This window comes from Petaurus breviceps, unplaced genomic scaffold, assembly GCF_028583685.1.
Source record: "Petaurus breviceps papuanus isolate PSGF00001 unplaced genomic scaffold, PetGlider_PUasm1.0 90897, whole genome shotgun sequence".
Lineage (NCBI taxonomy): Eukaryota > Metazoa > Chordata > Mammalia > Diprotodontia > Petauridae > Petaurus > Petaurus breviceps.
In genome coordinates, this window is record NW_027187374.1 from 12,942,580 (window position 1) to 12,958,202 (window position 15,623).

Below are 15,623 nucleotides of genomic sequence, written 5' to 3' on the forward strand. Positions count from 1 at the left end.
AACCTTGATTACTTCCTGGATAAAAATTATTTGTTTTCCCCTTAGTGACATGGGGATGAGGGAAAGAAAGAATACAATGGCAAGGATAAAGCTGATATTAATTTTGCAGGGAATAGAACTTTTAGAGTCTAATTGATTTAAGAACGTTTTCCAATGCTCATTAAATAAACATAAACTTCAATTTCCAGAGTTTTTGATATCAATTAAAAAAAAATGCTACTGCCTACATAAAAATCTTTCATTACTTACAAACAAACATTTCAGGGAATTGCCTCCATGTCTTACATAACATTAACATTATCTTGCCAACCTGCCTTTATCAGAAAAGAAAAAAAGATGACCAATTATTCTCTTTCCATAGGACTGAAAAATACGATTAGGGCTAATGTCTAAAAAAAAAAATAATATAATAAATGGATATTTCAGAAAAGGAAATATTTTCTGGCTATCTTAAAAGTAATATACTTACATAACTCATAACATAAGAAATGTGTCTAAAATTTCACAGTCTACTATTTGGGAAAGTAAGCAGAACATTTAAATAATACTTTCTTTAAAGTAGTTTAAAGTACACAAGTAATCATCTAATCTCCACACCTGTACAAAAATTTAAAAATTAAATCAGAGTAGAAGACTAATGCATGAAGTTTAAAAAAAAGAACTCAAAATGATCTGTTAAACCTCCAACTTTTACTTTCAGAATTTTTTGAAGCCTATGTCAATGTAACTAATATTTTTACATATTTGACTAAAGTTATACCCAGTATACCTACCAGACCATTACCTGGACCAGGGTAATTGCATAGGAAGATTTTTTACTATATTTACATTTTTTTAAATTAAAAAAAAAGTATAGTAAAGAGTCTGAGGACAAATTATTCAACTGTTTATCATACATAAGACTGCATGACTATAATACAAAGGGCGTTTCTTTTTTCATTGAACGTTACAATATACACAGCAAGTCTGGACTAGATCTTACAATCTGAACACAGGTATTTAACCTTTTCCATGCTGTTTATGTTTACAATGCACATTAGTCCTGTAACCAAACTGTGTAGTAAAGCACACAAAACTGGACTGTAACATAACACAGTATGCAGAAGCATTGGATTTTATGGTTTTTATGTAAATATTGGTTTCAAAACTGTTTTAATTTTTGGTGCTTCCTAAGATGTGGCAACCAGCACAGAAAAAAAAATGACCTGACCCATAAAATATCTTAACTTTATATACCGAGACAGCAGTAACTATTGGATTCTTTTTTAAAATATTGCTATACTCAAGATGACAACCTTTCATTCACTGTAAACTTCTCTGAACTGTTAAGTTCAAAAATTGTCACCCACAGGCTTGATATTTTAATACAAAATAAATAAGGATCCTTCGAATAAAAAAAATTTTTATAAAACTGATATTTCTAAGTATCCATTCACATTTACACATATTGGGCCTCTCTTTTCAAGGTCTTATATATAAAAACCTGTTTTGTTCAGAAAAAAAATTGACCATGTCAGTCACATGGAAACGACTGATAAAAAGTATATGCTGTTCTGCGAAGTTATTTTTAACAGGGTTTATTGGCAGAGGTAGATTACTGCTTCTTTTCTAGGCTTTTTTTTTAAATCCAGGACAAATAAATAATCTATCTTCATCCTCCCATCGACCACTCAGAAATATTGGTCAATTTTAAGTGGGAACACAAATTTAGCAACTGCCAGACTGTGTTACATTAAGGCAGCATAACCTCAAACTAGGCACCTGTTAAATACAGCCTGTAACTTCAGGACTACATGAGCTTTTAGCTTCACTCATGGTAACACTTTGGGACCTGTTGGTGCAATCAAGGTCTTACTTTCAAGTTTACAAGAATGTTAATCAGGAATACAAGAAACTACTGCTGGTTTCATAGCTTCAAGATCTTGTGTCCCTTTTCCCTTCAGAAGCCTGAAGACATTTATAATGTTAACAGATGTTATAGTCTTAAATTAGATGTCAATCTATTATGTTCAGTACACAGATCGTTATAAATGTATTGGCTATGAATTCAACAACAGTTCCAGTTTTGTTTAAGCAATAGTACAGCCATAATTTTCAACTGACATTTAAAAATGGTCTAGTTACACCTTGTGTCAAAGTGCAGAACTGCTACATTATTGGTTACAGACATCTATGTGCTATAAAAACAGCTTTGGTACAATAAATTATCAAAAAAAGAAAATAAATTTTTGTAAAATTCACAGCATAATTGTGAGGCAAAAAAAGCAGTCACATAAAATTCTGCATTTTTTAAAATGTTCAGGATGAACAGAAGACATCTTTGTGCAGAAGTAATGGTGGAGATACCACGTGCCAAGAAAAAGCAAAAGAAAAAGTAAAAAGCAGGAAGGGACACAGCTGTAGCTATTTCCATCAAACGCAAACCACTACTTCTGTGACCTTCAACCAATAAGGAAGTCAACTTTATGACACACGCAAAGTGACCTTGCAATACCTTACAATTAGTGGGTCACAAAAGTCTATTTTAAAAGAAAGGCCTCTTGAATTACCCATTCTCTGTGTTTTCAGCATTAAGGACTGTCTGCAAAAGCATGTCCAATAGTGATTGCATTTGAAATGGTAGGCTCTTCTAACTTAGAGTCCAAATCCATAAGGCCAAAGGTTATCCCAAAGACCACCAATTAGACCTCCCCAGGACTGGCCAAAACTGACCCGTTGATTGCTTCTCAGTGCACCTTAGTTATGAGGCCAGCCATGTTCCAAATACTATCTGACTCTGGTCTATAAAATGAGACACCGAATCCCATTATAATTGCTGCTTTGATCCTCAGTAGGTTCAGAAAAGGAGAAGTCTGATCACCGCCACTTAGCATGCTTAATGTGCCTAAAAAACTCCAATACAACTGTCCCTTTGTACAGCTGAATATATTTTTCTGTAATCTGAAGGTCCCTCTTCCTTACAGTACTGCATATCTGTGCCCATGTGTGTTTGGAGGCTTAAAAAATCCAAATAACCCCACCCCCCACCCAAAAAAACCCTCATGGGGCCCTTTTTGTAAATTATATGCAGTGACTTTTTATTTTAAAATTAGTTGGCAAATGACTAAGACCAACATCTGAACATTAACTTTTGTAGAATAGAAAGACAAAAACACTATGATTGAGATGTGGCAAGTTAAAATGGGGGAGGCAAAAGATGAGGTAACACCTCTGAGATATCCATTAAGATGGGTTTAGACATGGCTCTTAAAAAAAAAACACTTCACTGTCCCTTTGCAATCTTTTCAAGTTTAAAAAAATAGTCAGCTTTGCCCTCTTGTAGCGGTTCAGTGTGTTAAACTCCTTCTGATTCAAGCAGCTTTGCACTTGTTTTTGGAAAAAAACACCACTTCTATAAAAACACACAAGAAACAAACAAGTTTCAATTTAGTCACGAGCTAGCCACAGGACTTTGTTGAACACAAACTCCTGTCATAGGAGATTCTTCTCTATCAATTCCTTGCCTCATAGCCAGATGTCCTTCAGTCATGTAATGTGTAGGACCTGTATTGGCAGAAAATTGGTATGCTGGATGTCCAGTTATGCCAGTCTCCTGGCGGGGATTGGAGTAGACTGTTAAATTAACATCCATGGCTCCATTCTGTCCAAAGTCCAAGGTATTAGCAACTACTGGGCGATTCTGGTAGGCCTGATTACCTTGGTTACCAGTAGAGGAGGAAGATGTAGAGGAAGAAGTAGTTGAGGAAGACAGGGATGTCATGGAGTGGTGACTATGGCCAACTTCCATAGAATCTTGGGTAGAGGAGCTGTTTGTTGGAGAATTGTAGACCCTTGGCCTGGTCCGGTTACCCAAGGCTTGTTGTCCATGGTGATGGTGGTGGTGGTGGTGATGGTGGTGATGATGGGAGCTGTTTCCATGATGATGATGTAATGCATTCTGTTGAGGGGCTACATGGAACGCTGTTTCTTGAACTGGATGAGTTTCAACAGTGACTTGTGTAGGCGCTTCAGTGCCTGACCAACCAAGAGGAGCTGGAAATTGCTGGCGCACCTGTGAAAATTAATAGAGATCTATATTTTTTACCTCTAATTCAAAAGCAACAACACTAATATTTAAGCAAGTTGAGGGGGGAAAACTGAAGGAATTTGGCAGTTTTATTATGTAAATTTTAAGTCTATAAATAGAATGATATATAACATATATAATACATATGATTCAACTAACCATCCCCCCCAAAATCAACTGCCTTTTTAACATAATTATTACAGAAGTCACACATAAAAATGGGGGACTAATCTATTAATCATTTTTTAAATTGTTTATGCCGATTTAAACTGTGAAACATTAATCCCTAGTAATAATTAAATTAATTTAATCATGGATTACTAAAGGTATAATTTGACAAATAATAAATCTCACTGAACTGTTAAGAGATAAAAGGAATACTAGAGATCATTTAATCTAACTTTCAAGTTTTAGGTGAAAAAACTAATGGAAAGAATGGGAAAGTGACCTTCTCAAAGCTACACTAGTAAATGGTAGGGCTTGAACCTAAATCTTCTGCTTCTAGTCTATTATACATTTTCCTAGAATACAAAATATATTGTAATGAAAGGAAATAATGTGCCTATTATATGCACAAACATTTCAGTAAGGAGAAAGGTATGTTGAGACCAACTTTCAGTTTAAAAAATTGGAAGCCAACAAAAATGTCATGAAGACATTATTCTGAAAGTCTTCAAAAATTACATCAAGCAGTGTTCTTCTTTGCAAGTCATAATGTACTGCTTCAGCTGTAATGAGGTCTGATGGCATGGGAAAACTGATGGCATTATAGCTCGGTTTTAATGTAATCAGCATGACCTTTCAACAGTCACTTAATATTATCAATATGGTAAATCTTTAGAGCTACTGAAGTAATTAGTAGATTTCTTCATTCTTTAGCAGTTTTAAAGTATACCTGAGGACTATGTGTTTCACAGTCCATAGCTTGGACAGCAGCTGTAAAGTGACCACCACTATGCCGATGCTGATGTGTCGGATCTGACCGGGCCCTTCCACTGTTGCTTGTCCCTGAAGATCCACCTTAAAAGAAACAAAACAGAATAAAAGTTTGCTTTTGTAGAAGTCAAATTCTAAAACTTGCACTAAACTGGAAAACAAGTCATATGACACACCATGGGATGTTTTAGCTAAAATCACACATTTTCATCAATCAATAAGTTCAAGTAATTTTCTCCAAAATTTTTAAAACGTGAAGTTTTGACATTTTAAAAATGTGAAGCAGTGATATTAAAAGGTACTAAAAATTTCAAGGCTGTAAGCAAGCATATATATACCTGAGCTTGAAGATGTACTAGAGGTGGTTCCTGAAGACTGTGACTGCTCCATAGCAGGACTTGTGGAGACACTGTTACTTGTATTTGTACCTTCATCTGCTGTTTTCTTAAAAAAGCTATGCTGCAGGGCATAATAAGGTTGAATTCTAGTCTTAGGGTCATAATCAAGCATCCTTAAGATGAGGTCTTTGAACTTCAAGTAGTCCGCTACAGTATGTCCAGATTCCCCAGCACGACGTCCCCCAGGTCCTCCTGTTTCTACTCCAAGGATATTATGAAGTTTGCGGGTTCCTGGTGGTTTGTACTCCTATGAAAAAAAAATTTTTCTTCAAATTTGAAAATAAATTTAGTCCAATATTAAATCAACTTAAAATGCAATATTTTAAGATTTATTAGAAATATAGCAATATATGGAAATACTTATGTATTATTTTATATCACTATGACAAATATGTATATGTATACACACATACATATATATTTATATATAAAATAACTAAATTATAATTTAATAGAATTTTGATTGTGGCACACTGCCACTACCTGATGGCATCATACTTAAAGCACAAGAGTAATAAATGCCCTAGCCTCATAAAGGTCAACTGGTCTTGTGACTTACTAATTTTGCAAATGAGGAAATTAAACATTTAAAATATTTTTAATTTTAAAATATCTGTACATTTACAATGATTTTACCTTAAACAGAAATTATTTACAGTCTAAGTTCCTAAGATAATGCTATGAAAAATGATTCCATTTCTAAGAGTGTTAAATTCAAATAATTTCAATAAGCACTATCACATGCCAGGAATTGTGTTAGTCACTGGAGATATAAGGTAAAAAATGAAAAAGATTCTGCTTTCAAGAAGCTTTTATTTTTCTTAGGCTTAGGGGAACAACATGTATATATGGATAAGTAAATATAGAATAAATGTAAACACATAGTAATTTTGGTGGAAAAGGGATATTGGAACAGAGAAAACCAGAAAGGGCCTCTTGAAGACGGTAACTGAGCTGAATTTAGAATGCAGCTTAAGATTCCAGACACAGAAAAACTTGTGCAAAAAGCAAGGAGTCAGTCAATATGCATTTAGACTAAGTGCCTACTATGTGTCAGACACTATGTTAAGCACAGAGGATCAAAAAAAAAGTCAAAAGACATTCCCTACTCTTAAGGAGCTTAGGGTCTAATAGATCTGGGAGGTGAGAAACAAAATGCTGTGGGGAATAGCAATTTGACTGGAATATATAATACATGAAAGTCTATAAAGATAAGATTAAGTCAGATTGTATAAAATGTTAAATGTCCAACAGAGAACTATGTATTTTATCAAATGGCAATAAAGAACCACTGAAGCTTTTTGAGCAAGGGATTGGGATGATCAGAGAGGCTTGTGCCTTAGACACATAGGATCAAAGATACAGAATTAGAAATTCACAGGTATTTTAACCCAACTTTTTCGTTTTGCAGATGAAAAAACTGAGGCCAAGGAAGATTTAATGATTGATCCAAGGTCACACAGGTAATGTATCAAGAAGTAAGATTTCAACTCAGGTTCTTAAAATTTAAGCCAGAGTTAGTGTTCTTGTCTCCATACAATTTGGCTGTTACATGGATAACAAAATGAAAAGGGGAGAGACCAGAGATCAGAGGTGATCAGGGTCTAAACTAGGGTGGTTAGAGTGTGAATGTAAAGAGCAGAGGAAGAATCAGTGATTTGGCTTTATATGGCAATTGGCATTATATGCGGGAAGAGTGAGAGTGAAGAGTCAAGGATGTCTCTGGGTAAAAGAAAGATAGTGGTACCTCTGACAAAAAGAGGTAAATTATTGGTTGTGTGTGTTGAGGGGGCAGGGGAAAGTGACATGAGCTCCATTTTGGACATGCTGAATTTGGGATATCTACAGACCATGGAATTGGAGAAGTCCAGCAGGAAGGTGGTGATATGGAAGTAAAATTCAGGAGATAAAGGTTGCGTTAAAATAGATCTGGGAATCAATTGCATAGAGATCAATCATGGAACACATATCCATAGCAGCATGAGATCATGAAGAAAAAGGGTGAAAAGAGGATCTGGGACAGGACCTGGGGGTAAACCTAAATGTAAGAGATAAAACGTGGATAATCATCCAGCACAAAGAGTTAAGAAGGAATAATCCAATAAGTATAAAGAGAACAAAAGAGATCAGTCATGAAAACCCAGGAAAGAGAGCATCTATTAGGAAGAAGTAGTAAAAAAGATACTGAAAGCTGCAGAGAAGTCAAGAAGTGTATAATGTACTTAGAGGCCTTTTCTAATTTATTAGCAATTAAAGAGATCACTACTAACTTTGGAGAAAATAGTTTAAAGGTCAAGAGGAAGAAAAACAGATTATCTTCACATAAAACAATGAAGAAAAAATGTTCAGAGTAAATGAATTATATTCAAAGAAAGACAATGACAGTCTATCAGGGAGTTTGTCATTTATTGCTGAAGTTTAACCCTGATATATCTTATTTTTTAAAAACTGACCATTTTTCTTCTGTTTTAAGTTAAACTTTCTAAACTACTAAAATAGCCAGGGGCTAATGGAATCTTGTTCCAGAACAAGTTCATTAACTTAGAAGTTTTATAAATTAAGTTTGAGATTCATCAAAGAGGAAAGGACTTTCTAGTCTCATAAAGTGAAAGAGACAGGAGAAGGAGGCAGAACTGGTAGAGGAGATAATCCTAACTGTAACTGTGGAAAACAGACCAGTGGCTAAGAAAATGCTGGATGAATTAAAAAAAAAAAAAACTCAACTGAAGAAAAGAAAAAACGACTCAGGAAAAAGATTTTTTAAATCCACAAAAGGAAAGTATTTTATATCAGGAAGATAAGGCATCATGGATTTTGGCAATCAAAATTCAAAGTGATGAAAAACTACAAATCTATTAAGAAAAAAGTATAAATACGTATCTATTTCACACAACCTTTAATAGAATTGTGCCTCTTGCCTACCACTACCTAGTGAAATCCTATTCAGAGTAAGTTAACTAGGAGGCAGAAAGAAATACTAAGTGTTTAAAGTTCCCTATTCCTTCTTCTCCAAAAGGTCATGAGTGACAGTTTTGTGACATCCTTTTACATATCATCTCCAAAAGAACCAAGAAAGAGTAGAAAGTAGCCATTAAAACACACAGAGGAAGCAGATAATACAAGGAAAACTATGAATACTTCATTTCATTTTAACATACATTTTATTAATTGAAAGGTATTAGGCTAGAAACTGAGGATAAAAAGATGAAAGCTGATGATACCAAGTCAAAGAGCTTACAATTTATAGGAAGAGTGGAGAGAAAACACCTACACCGACAAAAATAACACAAATGTTACAAGACAGAATATGATAAGATCAAAGAAAAGATTTAGATAAATTGTAAAAAGAAAAATTGAAGCAGAAGAATTTCACTTTTAGTTAGGATATCAGTGAAGGCTTCATGTACCTAAACTAAGCCTTAAAGGAAACATTTCAATAGCCAAAATAGAGAGGCCAGTACAGATATGGTCTACATAAATACATTAAAGTCAAGTTAACATTAGTCATCCAATTTGGCTAGAGGGTAGAATATAAGGAATAGTAATAAAATAACACCAGAAAAGTTGACTAGAGCCCAATTGTAGAGATCAAGGAGTTTGTCCTTTGGTCTACAGGGAAAATGGAGCCATATAGTTAATGAATAGGGTAATGATCTAATCAAAATAATACATTAGGAAGAATATTTTGGTAGCGAAAACTAACTTCTTAAAAGCTTAGTTAAAAATATTTAGATTTGTTATTTAAAACTACTGGTCATCAAAGGTAAAATATAATCAATTCAAAGAGCCTACAGAATATTAAATGCCTTTGATACCTCTACAATAATGAAAAAACTGGAGAAAAGCATTTTTTAAAATGACTACTTTAGTTAACATAACAATAACCACAAATCATGCTTAGATTTGCATAAGCACAACAACATAAACACAACTTCCCTATTGTTCACAGAAACAAAGACCTTCTGCTAACCTGAAGTTCAGTGGCTTGGATAATGGCAGTAAGATCTTTGAGATGATGATGGAAACGATGATAGGAAAAGAGTACTAAAATTTTAGTCATAAGTGAATCTTAAGTATTAATCAAATAATTTTAAGAATAGTTTGAAATATTGACAAAACAATTACATTTGTTTTTAATAACATGTATGCATAACAAGCAAAGGATTAACAGAGAAATCAATCCTTGTAAATGGTGAAATACTATAAGGTAACATGAATGGAAACAATGTTTTGAAAGACATGCAAGAACTGATCGGTCACATAGTCTTTTACCCTTTTTCCATCTTTGGTCTTCTTTAAGTTCCAAGTGCCATCTGGCAACTTCTCAAAGAACTTTCTTGCTTTGGGTGCTTGGTCAAGAATATGTGCAGGTGCTATTCCCAGAACTTCCACTATTTTATTCATCTGATCCACCTGCATAAAATACCAAGAATCCTATCAGAAACATACTTTCTACTGTATATTATACCATCATTTCTGTTTGTTACTACTCCTGAAAGAGCTTAATGAAAACTTTTTGAGTCAATAAAGGTCTTGAAGTATGGGTAACAATTTATCAGTCATGTTGCTGAGATTCATGTTTAGAGTAAGATTTACACTATAAGACTAATTCTTGATTTTTTAAGTACTATATCCACAATGCTTTACATGGATAAATTACTTACAAAGAAAATTTATTTACATAAACAAGTGTCTAGAGTGGGATTATATAATGTAGTGGCTAGAGAGAAGACTTTGGAGCCCAGACCACATTCCAATCCTTTCTCTGATACTGTACTTATCAAAGGAAAGAGGAAGAAGTAACACCCACAAAGTGGCTTTCAAAACAGCCTCCTAAGAAGAAAACAAGACATATTTTATCACTAGGTAGAAGAGGACAAAGGGGATATAAAAAATGAAGATAATGTAAAAAGAAAAAAGATATAAATTAAAATAAAAAGCTATTTCCTAAATGATGAGTTGCTGGTCAGGAGATCAGCATTTGAAAGCAGTATTCCAACTAATGAGCAATGTTTTTTTTTTCCCCCCCAAGTAATTACAACTCTAAAATCATTAGTTTCTCCCATTTGTAAAATAAAAATACTGGCTTAGAGATCCCCTTCCTCTTTATGAGGTCAGGTTAACTCCAAATAATTCAGATTATGTTATTCCTGTTGGTTCTAAATACTTCAATTCTTCAAAGGATCCATGATTTTATCAATGTTCTACCAGTACAAACTGCAGCCCAGACACATTTTCACTCTATAAGGTTCAAATACATGTTCTCCTAAGAGGATTATTAAGTATTTTAAGAATTCATGGATAACAATACATCACTGGGATTTATTCATCCCTGACATATAGTTGACACTTAATATTACTGATTGATATCCTAGCACTCATTATTGTTATTTGGTAGGTCCACATCTCCTTTTCTGACCAAACATTTCTGGAATAATATTTTTTACTTAAGGCTTGTGGAAAAGGCATTGTACTATGCTATGGTCTATTTAACCTTGCTATGAGGTTTTTGATCAGTATCTGGGTTAACTGTGATTTTTCATTTTTCAGAAAATATGATGTTAGCATGATTCATAGTCAGATAATGTGGTCAGGAGAATATCAGTAATACTAAGTATCAGTATCAGTAGTAGTAGTAGTAGTAGTAGTAACACATAACTCCAATTCTATCTGTACTATCAAAAAAGATCAAAGTGAGATAATGATAATACTAATGGCAATAAATGACTATGATGATAATTATTATTCCAACTTGCACCAAGAACACATCCTACAAAGGATGAATTTTCATCCTAACACTTTTATTCAAGTAAAAAAATAGCTACTTTATTGATTTGTACAATGGTATATGGGATGAACGTTGAATATAAATAATATCAGGATAGTGACTTGTCTCAGGATCATTTTTATCTGAGTCATACTGAAAAACACAGAAACTGAGATGATGATGATGAAGAAGAAGTAGTAGTACCAAGACAATGATAGTTTGTGGCACAGGGAGCAGTTTGGGATTTTTGAAAATGTCACACAACTACCAAAATACAATCCTTTTCTCCTATTTAACTACACATCTAGCTGTATGGTCTGTTTCAGACAGAAGTACTGAATGTCCAACCACCAATTGCATATCATAATCCAGACAATAAGCACATTTCTTGTATTTGGTTCTTTTGTGGAATGTTAGGTCTTTTTGAATAGTCACAGACATCAATGAAAAGGTTCTATTCTGGGCATTAATGTAGGTATAATTAGATTACTCACAAAAAGGAGTACAAGCAGACAACATATACAGGAAATCTCTTCCATTTCTACTATGTAGAAGTGTTCCACAGTGGTAAATACTTTTGATAAGCACATATACCTATTTGACTAATGTTATTAACCACAGGATTAGTGAAAAAGTTATTTCTAAGATTAATTTTATCAAATATATTTTCTTAACATTCATGGGAGCAACTTATTCCTCAAGGATTCTCTTCTTGTTTATTCTCTTTCACTTGGTGATCACACATGGATTCAATTGTCATCTTTATGCTGATCTTCCAACTTACTTAATCCAGCTCTAACTTCCAGTCTTGTATCTCCAACTATCTATTAGACATTTCAAACTACATATCCTGTAGACATCACATTCAACATATCCAGAACAGAACTCATTATTTTTCTTCAAAATCCCTTTCCCCTCCTAAATTACCCTGTTACTGCTGTGAAGGCCACCATCCAGTGCTCTAGGCTTACAACCTAGTTGTCCTCTTCAAAGCCTCACTGACACCCTTGCCCTCATATTCAATGTGCTGCCAAGGTCTATAGATTTTATCTTCATAATGTCTCTCAAATACAACCTCACCTCCATCCCCCTTTCTCTGATACTGCCCCACCCTTATCTCCTCACTCCTGTCCTGCTGGTTAGTCTCCTTGTCACAAGTCTTTTCCCCACTCCAGTTCATCATCTACCGATGTGAAAGTTATTTTCCTAAAGCACAAGTCCAATCGTGTCACCTCCCTACTCAAAAAACTTCAGTGGCTTCCTAACAACTTCCAGAATCGAATATAAAAACCAGTTTGTCATTGAAATAGTTTCAAACCCAGTCCCTACCCCCACCCTTTCTAGTCCTCTTACCGTACTTCTTACACTCACACCCCCACACCCAAATCTGTTATCCACTGCAAAGGCTTGCCTCTTTGATATTCTTTAAACAAGACATTCAACCTCCTGACTCCAGGAATTTCCACTTGCTGTCCTTCTTGCATGTAATGCTCTCCTTTCTCATCCCTGCTTCTTGATTTAGATGGAAGCCGCACCTAAAACAACACATCTACAAGAAATGTTTCCAAATCCACTTAATTCTAGTGGTTTCCTTGTGTTTGTTGTTTCCTATTTATTCTGTGTATTTTTTGTTTGTAGAAATTTGCTTGCATTTTGCCTCCCCCTACTGGACCATGTAGGTCATCAAGGGTAGCAGCTTTTTTTTTGGCTGCTTAATAAAAGCTTACTGACTTAACTCAATATGGTTTAGAGAATTTCATCAAATTCTTTATAAAATTTCTCTATTAAACTCTTCATCATCTGTAGGCTCATAAAATACAAATATTTTCAGAATGATATTTTGTGTATATGCATCATGAATACCGAAAAACAAAATGACTCAGTGTCCAATGAAATGATGTTTCTTGTTGCCAATTCTACCAATTACTTTATTTAACACTATAAGGAGAACCTATATACTACTTTTCCATTCAGATGCAATTTCCTTACATAAAAAGAATGTCAATAATGATAGAGTTAAATTTACCAAAGCATGCCAATATACTACTTGGGCAAGTATCCAAAATATACTGTAAAGTATCAATCCATCTTTAAATATTACTTAAAATTAACAACTGCATCTCTTGTTATCTTCACTCAAGTTCTCTCTCATGATGCCTAAACTGTAAAATTCATAAAGCAATACTTCTTAAACATTTCAAGAGAAATTGACTGCTTCAATCATTATTTTACCAACCAATTTAAATATCCACATTTACACTTAATAATTCTGAACTCACTACTATGTGGTAATGATAACACATAAAATTAAACAAAGGAGAACATAAAAGGATCTATTTAAACAATTATGTTATTTACTTAAACAACACGGTAGATCATGAAATCCCTTCTTATACAATTTAGTATATAATTCTCTGAGGGGCAAAAAATGTCCTAATGATAATAGGGAAAAAAATCAATTACACACCTCATTGGCTCCACTGAAAAGAGGTTCTCCAGTGTGCATTTCAACTAAAATACACCCAAGGGACCACATGTCAATAGCAAGATCATAAGGCATTCCCAGTAGTACCTCTGGAGAGCGATAAAAGCGACTCTGGATATACTGGTATATCTGAAATATAATTTAAAAAAAGTTTCAAGGAATTTTTAGTTTCTTGACTTATACCAATTCTAAGTAATGAATAAACTACAAGAAGCAAATTGGCTAATGTTAAAAGAAAGTATAATTGGCAAATTCCTCTAATAAGTTCTATTTCTATTTATATTTTGAAGAATGATTAAAAATATTTTTAATGCTTTATAATTTTATTTATATCTTGTTTGTATATAAACTATGTTTCTCAATATAACCTTTTCTTCCTAGAAAATCATTTCATATAATAATTAAAAGAGAGAGAGAGAGAAGTACAGTTCAGAAAATTAATATACCAAAAAAATAAAACATTATTTGTAGTATTTCAAACCCACAGTTCTCTACATCTACAATTGAGGGAAGCATTGAAGGATAATTATTAAAGACTTTATACATGATTACCTAGAGTTAGTACAGCATAAGTATTAGAAATAAAAGCATTTTTTAATTTATTCATATAACATTTGTTAACCAAGGCAAAATATTTTTAAATAAACTTTCAGCCTTGCATAGAAGACCTTAGTACTTATGAATTGAATTATTAGCTATGGAAATTGCTTTGTTAACCTGACAGATAAACAACAATGATTTAAATGTTTTAAGATATAGTGTCAAATGAATGGCTACAAAATGTTATTGAAACTTAATGAATATTGTTCTGAATTAGCTTTACAATGGTTTGATAAAAGGATCTTCTTTTATTATTTCTATATTTCCCTTGAAGTCCTTTTATAACTCCTTTTATAACCTCATAAAGTTAAATTTTTAAGATTTTTTTTCAATTACCGACATGTAGTTTTTTAATAAAAGTGCTTTAAAACAACTTTGAACACTTCTTTAATCTTTGTTTACCTTACATTATAAGATACAGGAAGCTACATTTTATGGCTAAATTTCACTTTATACCAGTAGAGCAAAAACTCAGTTTCCCCAAGTAAGACCCCAAATTAAAATGCATCCTTTTGGGTTAATCATACCCTGATCTTTACCCAAAAAAAGAGAGAGAGACAGAGAGAGGAAAAGAAAAAGGTAAACTATTTCCTAAAAATAAAACAACCTTATCCTTCATGCAGCTTCAAAAAGTGCTATGAATTATTATGGTTAACATTAGAGCTACAACAAAAACAATCACAGACCCCATTTTTAGGATCTCATTAATCATGAAATGGAATATGTACCATAGCAAAGTATATAACTGCCTATGTTTCTCTTTTCCTTCTAGAAAAACTACACAGAACCAGAATCATTTTAGCATCAGAATCTCAAAGGTTTCCTTTAATTAAACATTAAGAATCTGTAACAGGCCTTTATGAGGCAGCTGTTCTTGTGCTTTTTTTTTTTAATTATTTTTTCCCCAAATAGTTGCTGCTTTCAAATCAGGTAACTGTGTGTGTGTGTGTGTGTGTGTGTGTGTGTGTGTGTGTACACTCACATGTGCATGTGAGAGGGAGAGGGAGGGGGGAGAGAGAGGGAAAGAAAGAGCACGAGAGCAAGAGCATGAATGCAGCAGGACAATATTTAGTTATTTTGTATATACTTTTATTAAGTCATGTTATATCTATGCTGAATATATGTATATGTGAACTATATCCCCCCTCCATTAGAATATAAGTTTTTGGTGAGGAGGCACTGTTTCCTTCTTTGTACTTAGACCCCCAGTCCACATAGCAGGTGCTTAATAAGTACCTGGCATTGTGGGAAAAGAAATGGAATTAGGTATTAGCGAAAACAGATTTAGTTCCTGGCTTTTCATAAATGATTCTTGGAATTCAAAGTCCTTCAAACTAAAATGACATCTAAATTTATACTACCTCACTTTAA

The 15,623-nt window shown here is 33.6% G+C and overlaps 1 protein-coding gene across 4 annotated transcripts in view; it reads right to left on the reverse strand.

Annotated features, from left to right (window-relative positions):
- Positions 1 to 871: 871 nt before the first annotated feature.
- DYRK1A (dual specificity tyrosine phosphorylation regulated kinase 1A) overlaps positions 872 to 15,623 on the reverse strand; it is a 231,499-nt gene continuing 216,747 nt past the window's right edge. For all 4 annotated transcript variants that reach the window (XM_069075024.1, XM_069075021.1, XM_069075023.1 and 1 more), the window contains 5 exons: positions 13,635 to 13,781; positions 9,673 to 9,813; positions 5,341 to 5,647; positions 4,962 to 5,086; positions 872 to 4,051 (listed from right to left, as the gene is read on the reverse strand). In XM_069075024.1, coding sequence (XP_068931125.1) covers positions 3,431 to 4,051; positions 4,962 to 5,086; positions 5,341 to 5,647; positions 9,673 to 9,813; positions 13,635 to 13,781 — 1,341 coding nt within the window. In that variant the 3' untranslated portion in view covers positions 872 to 3,430. The remainder of the gene's footprint in view (positions 4,052 to 4,961; positions 5,087 to 5,340; positions 5,648 to 9,672; positions 9,814 to 13,634; positions 13,782 to 15,623) is intronic.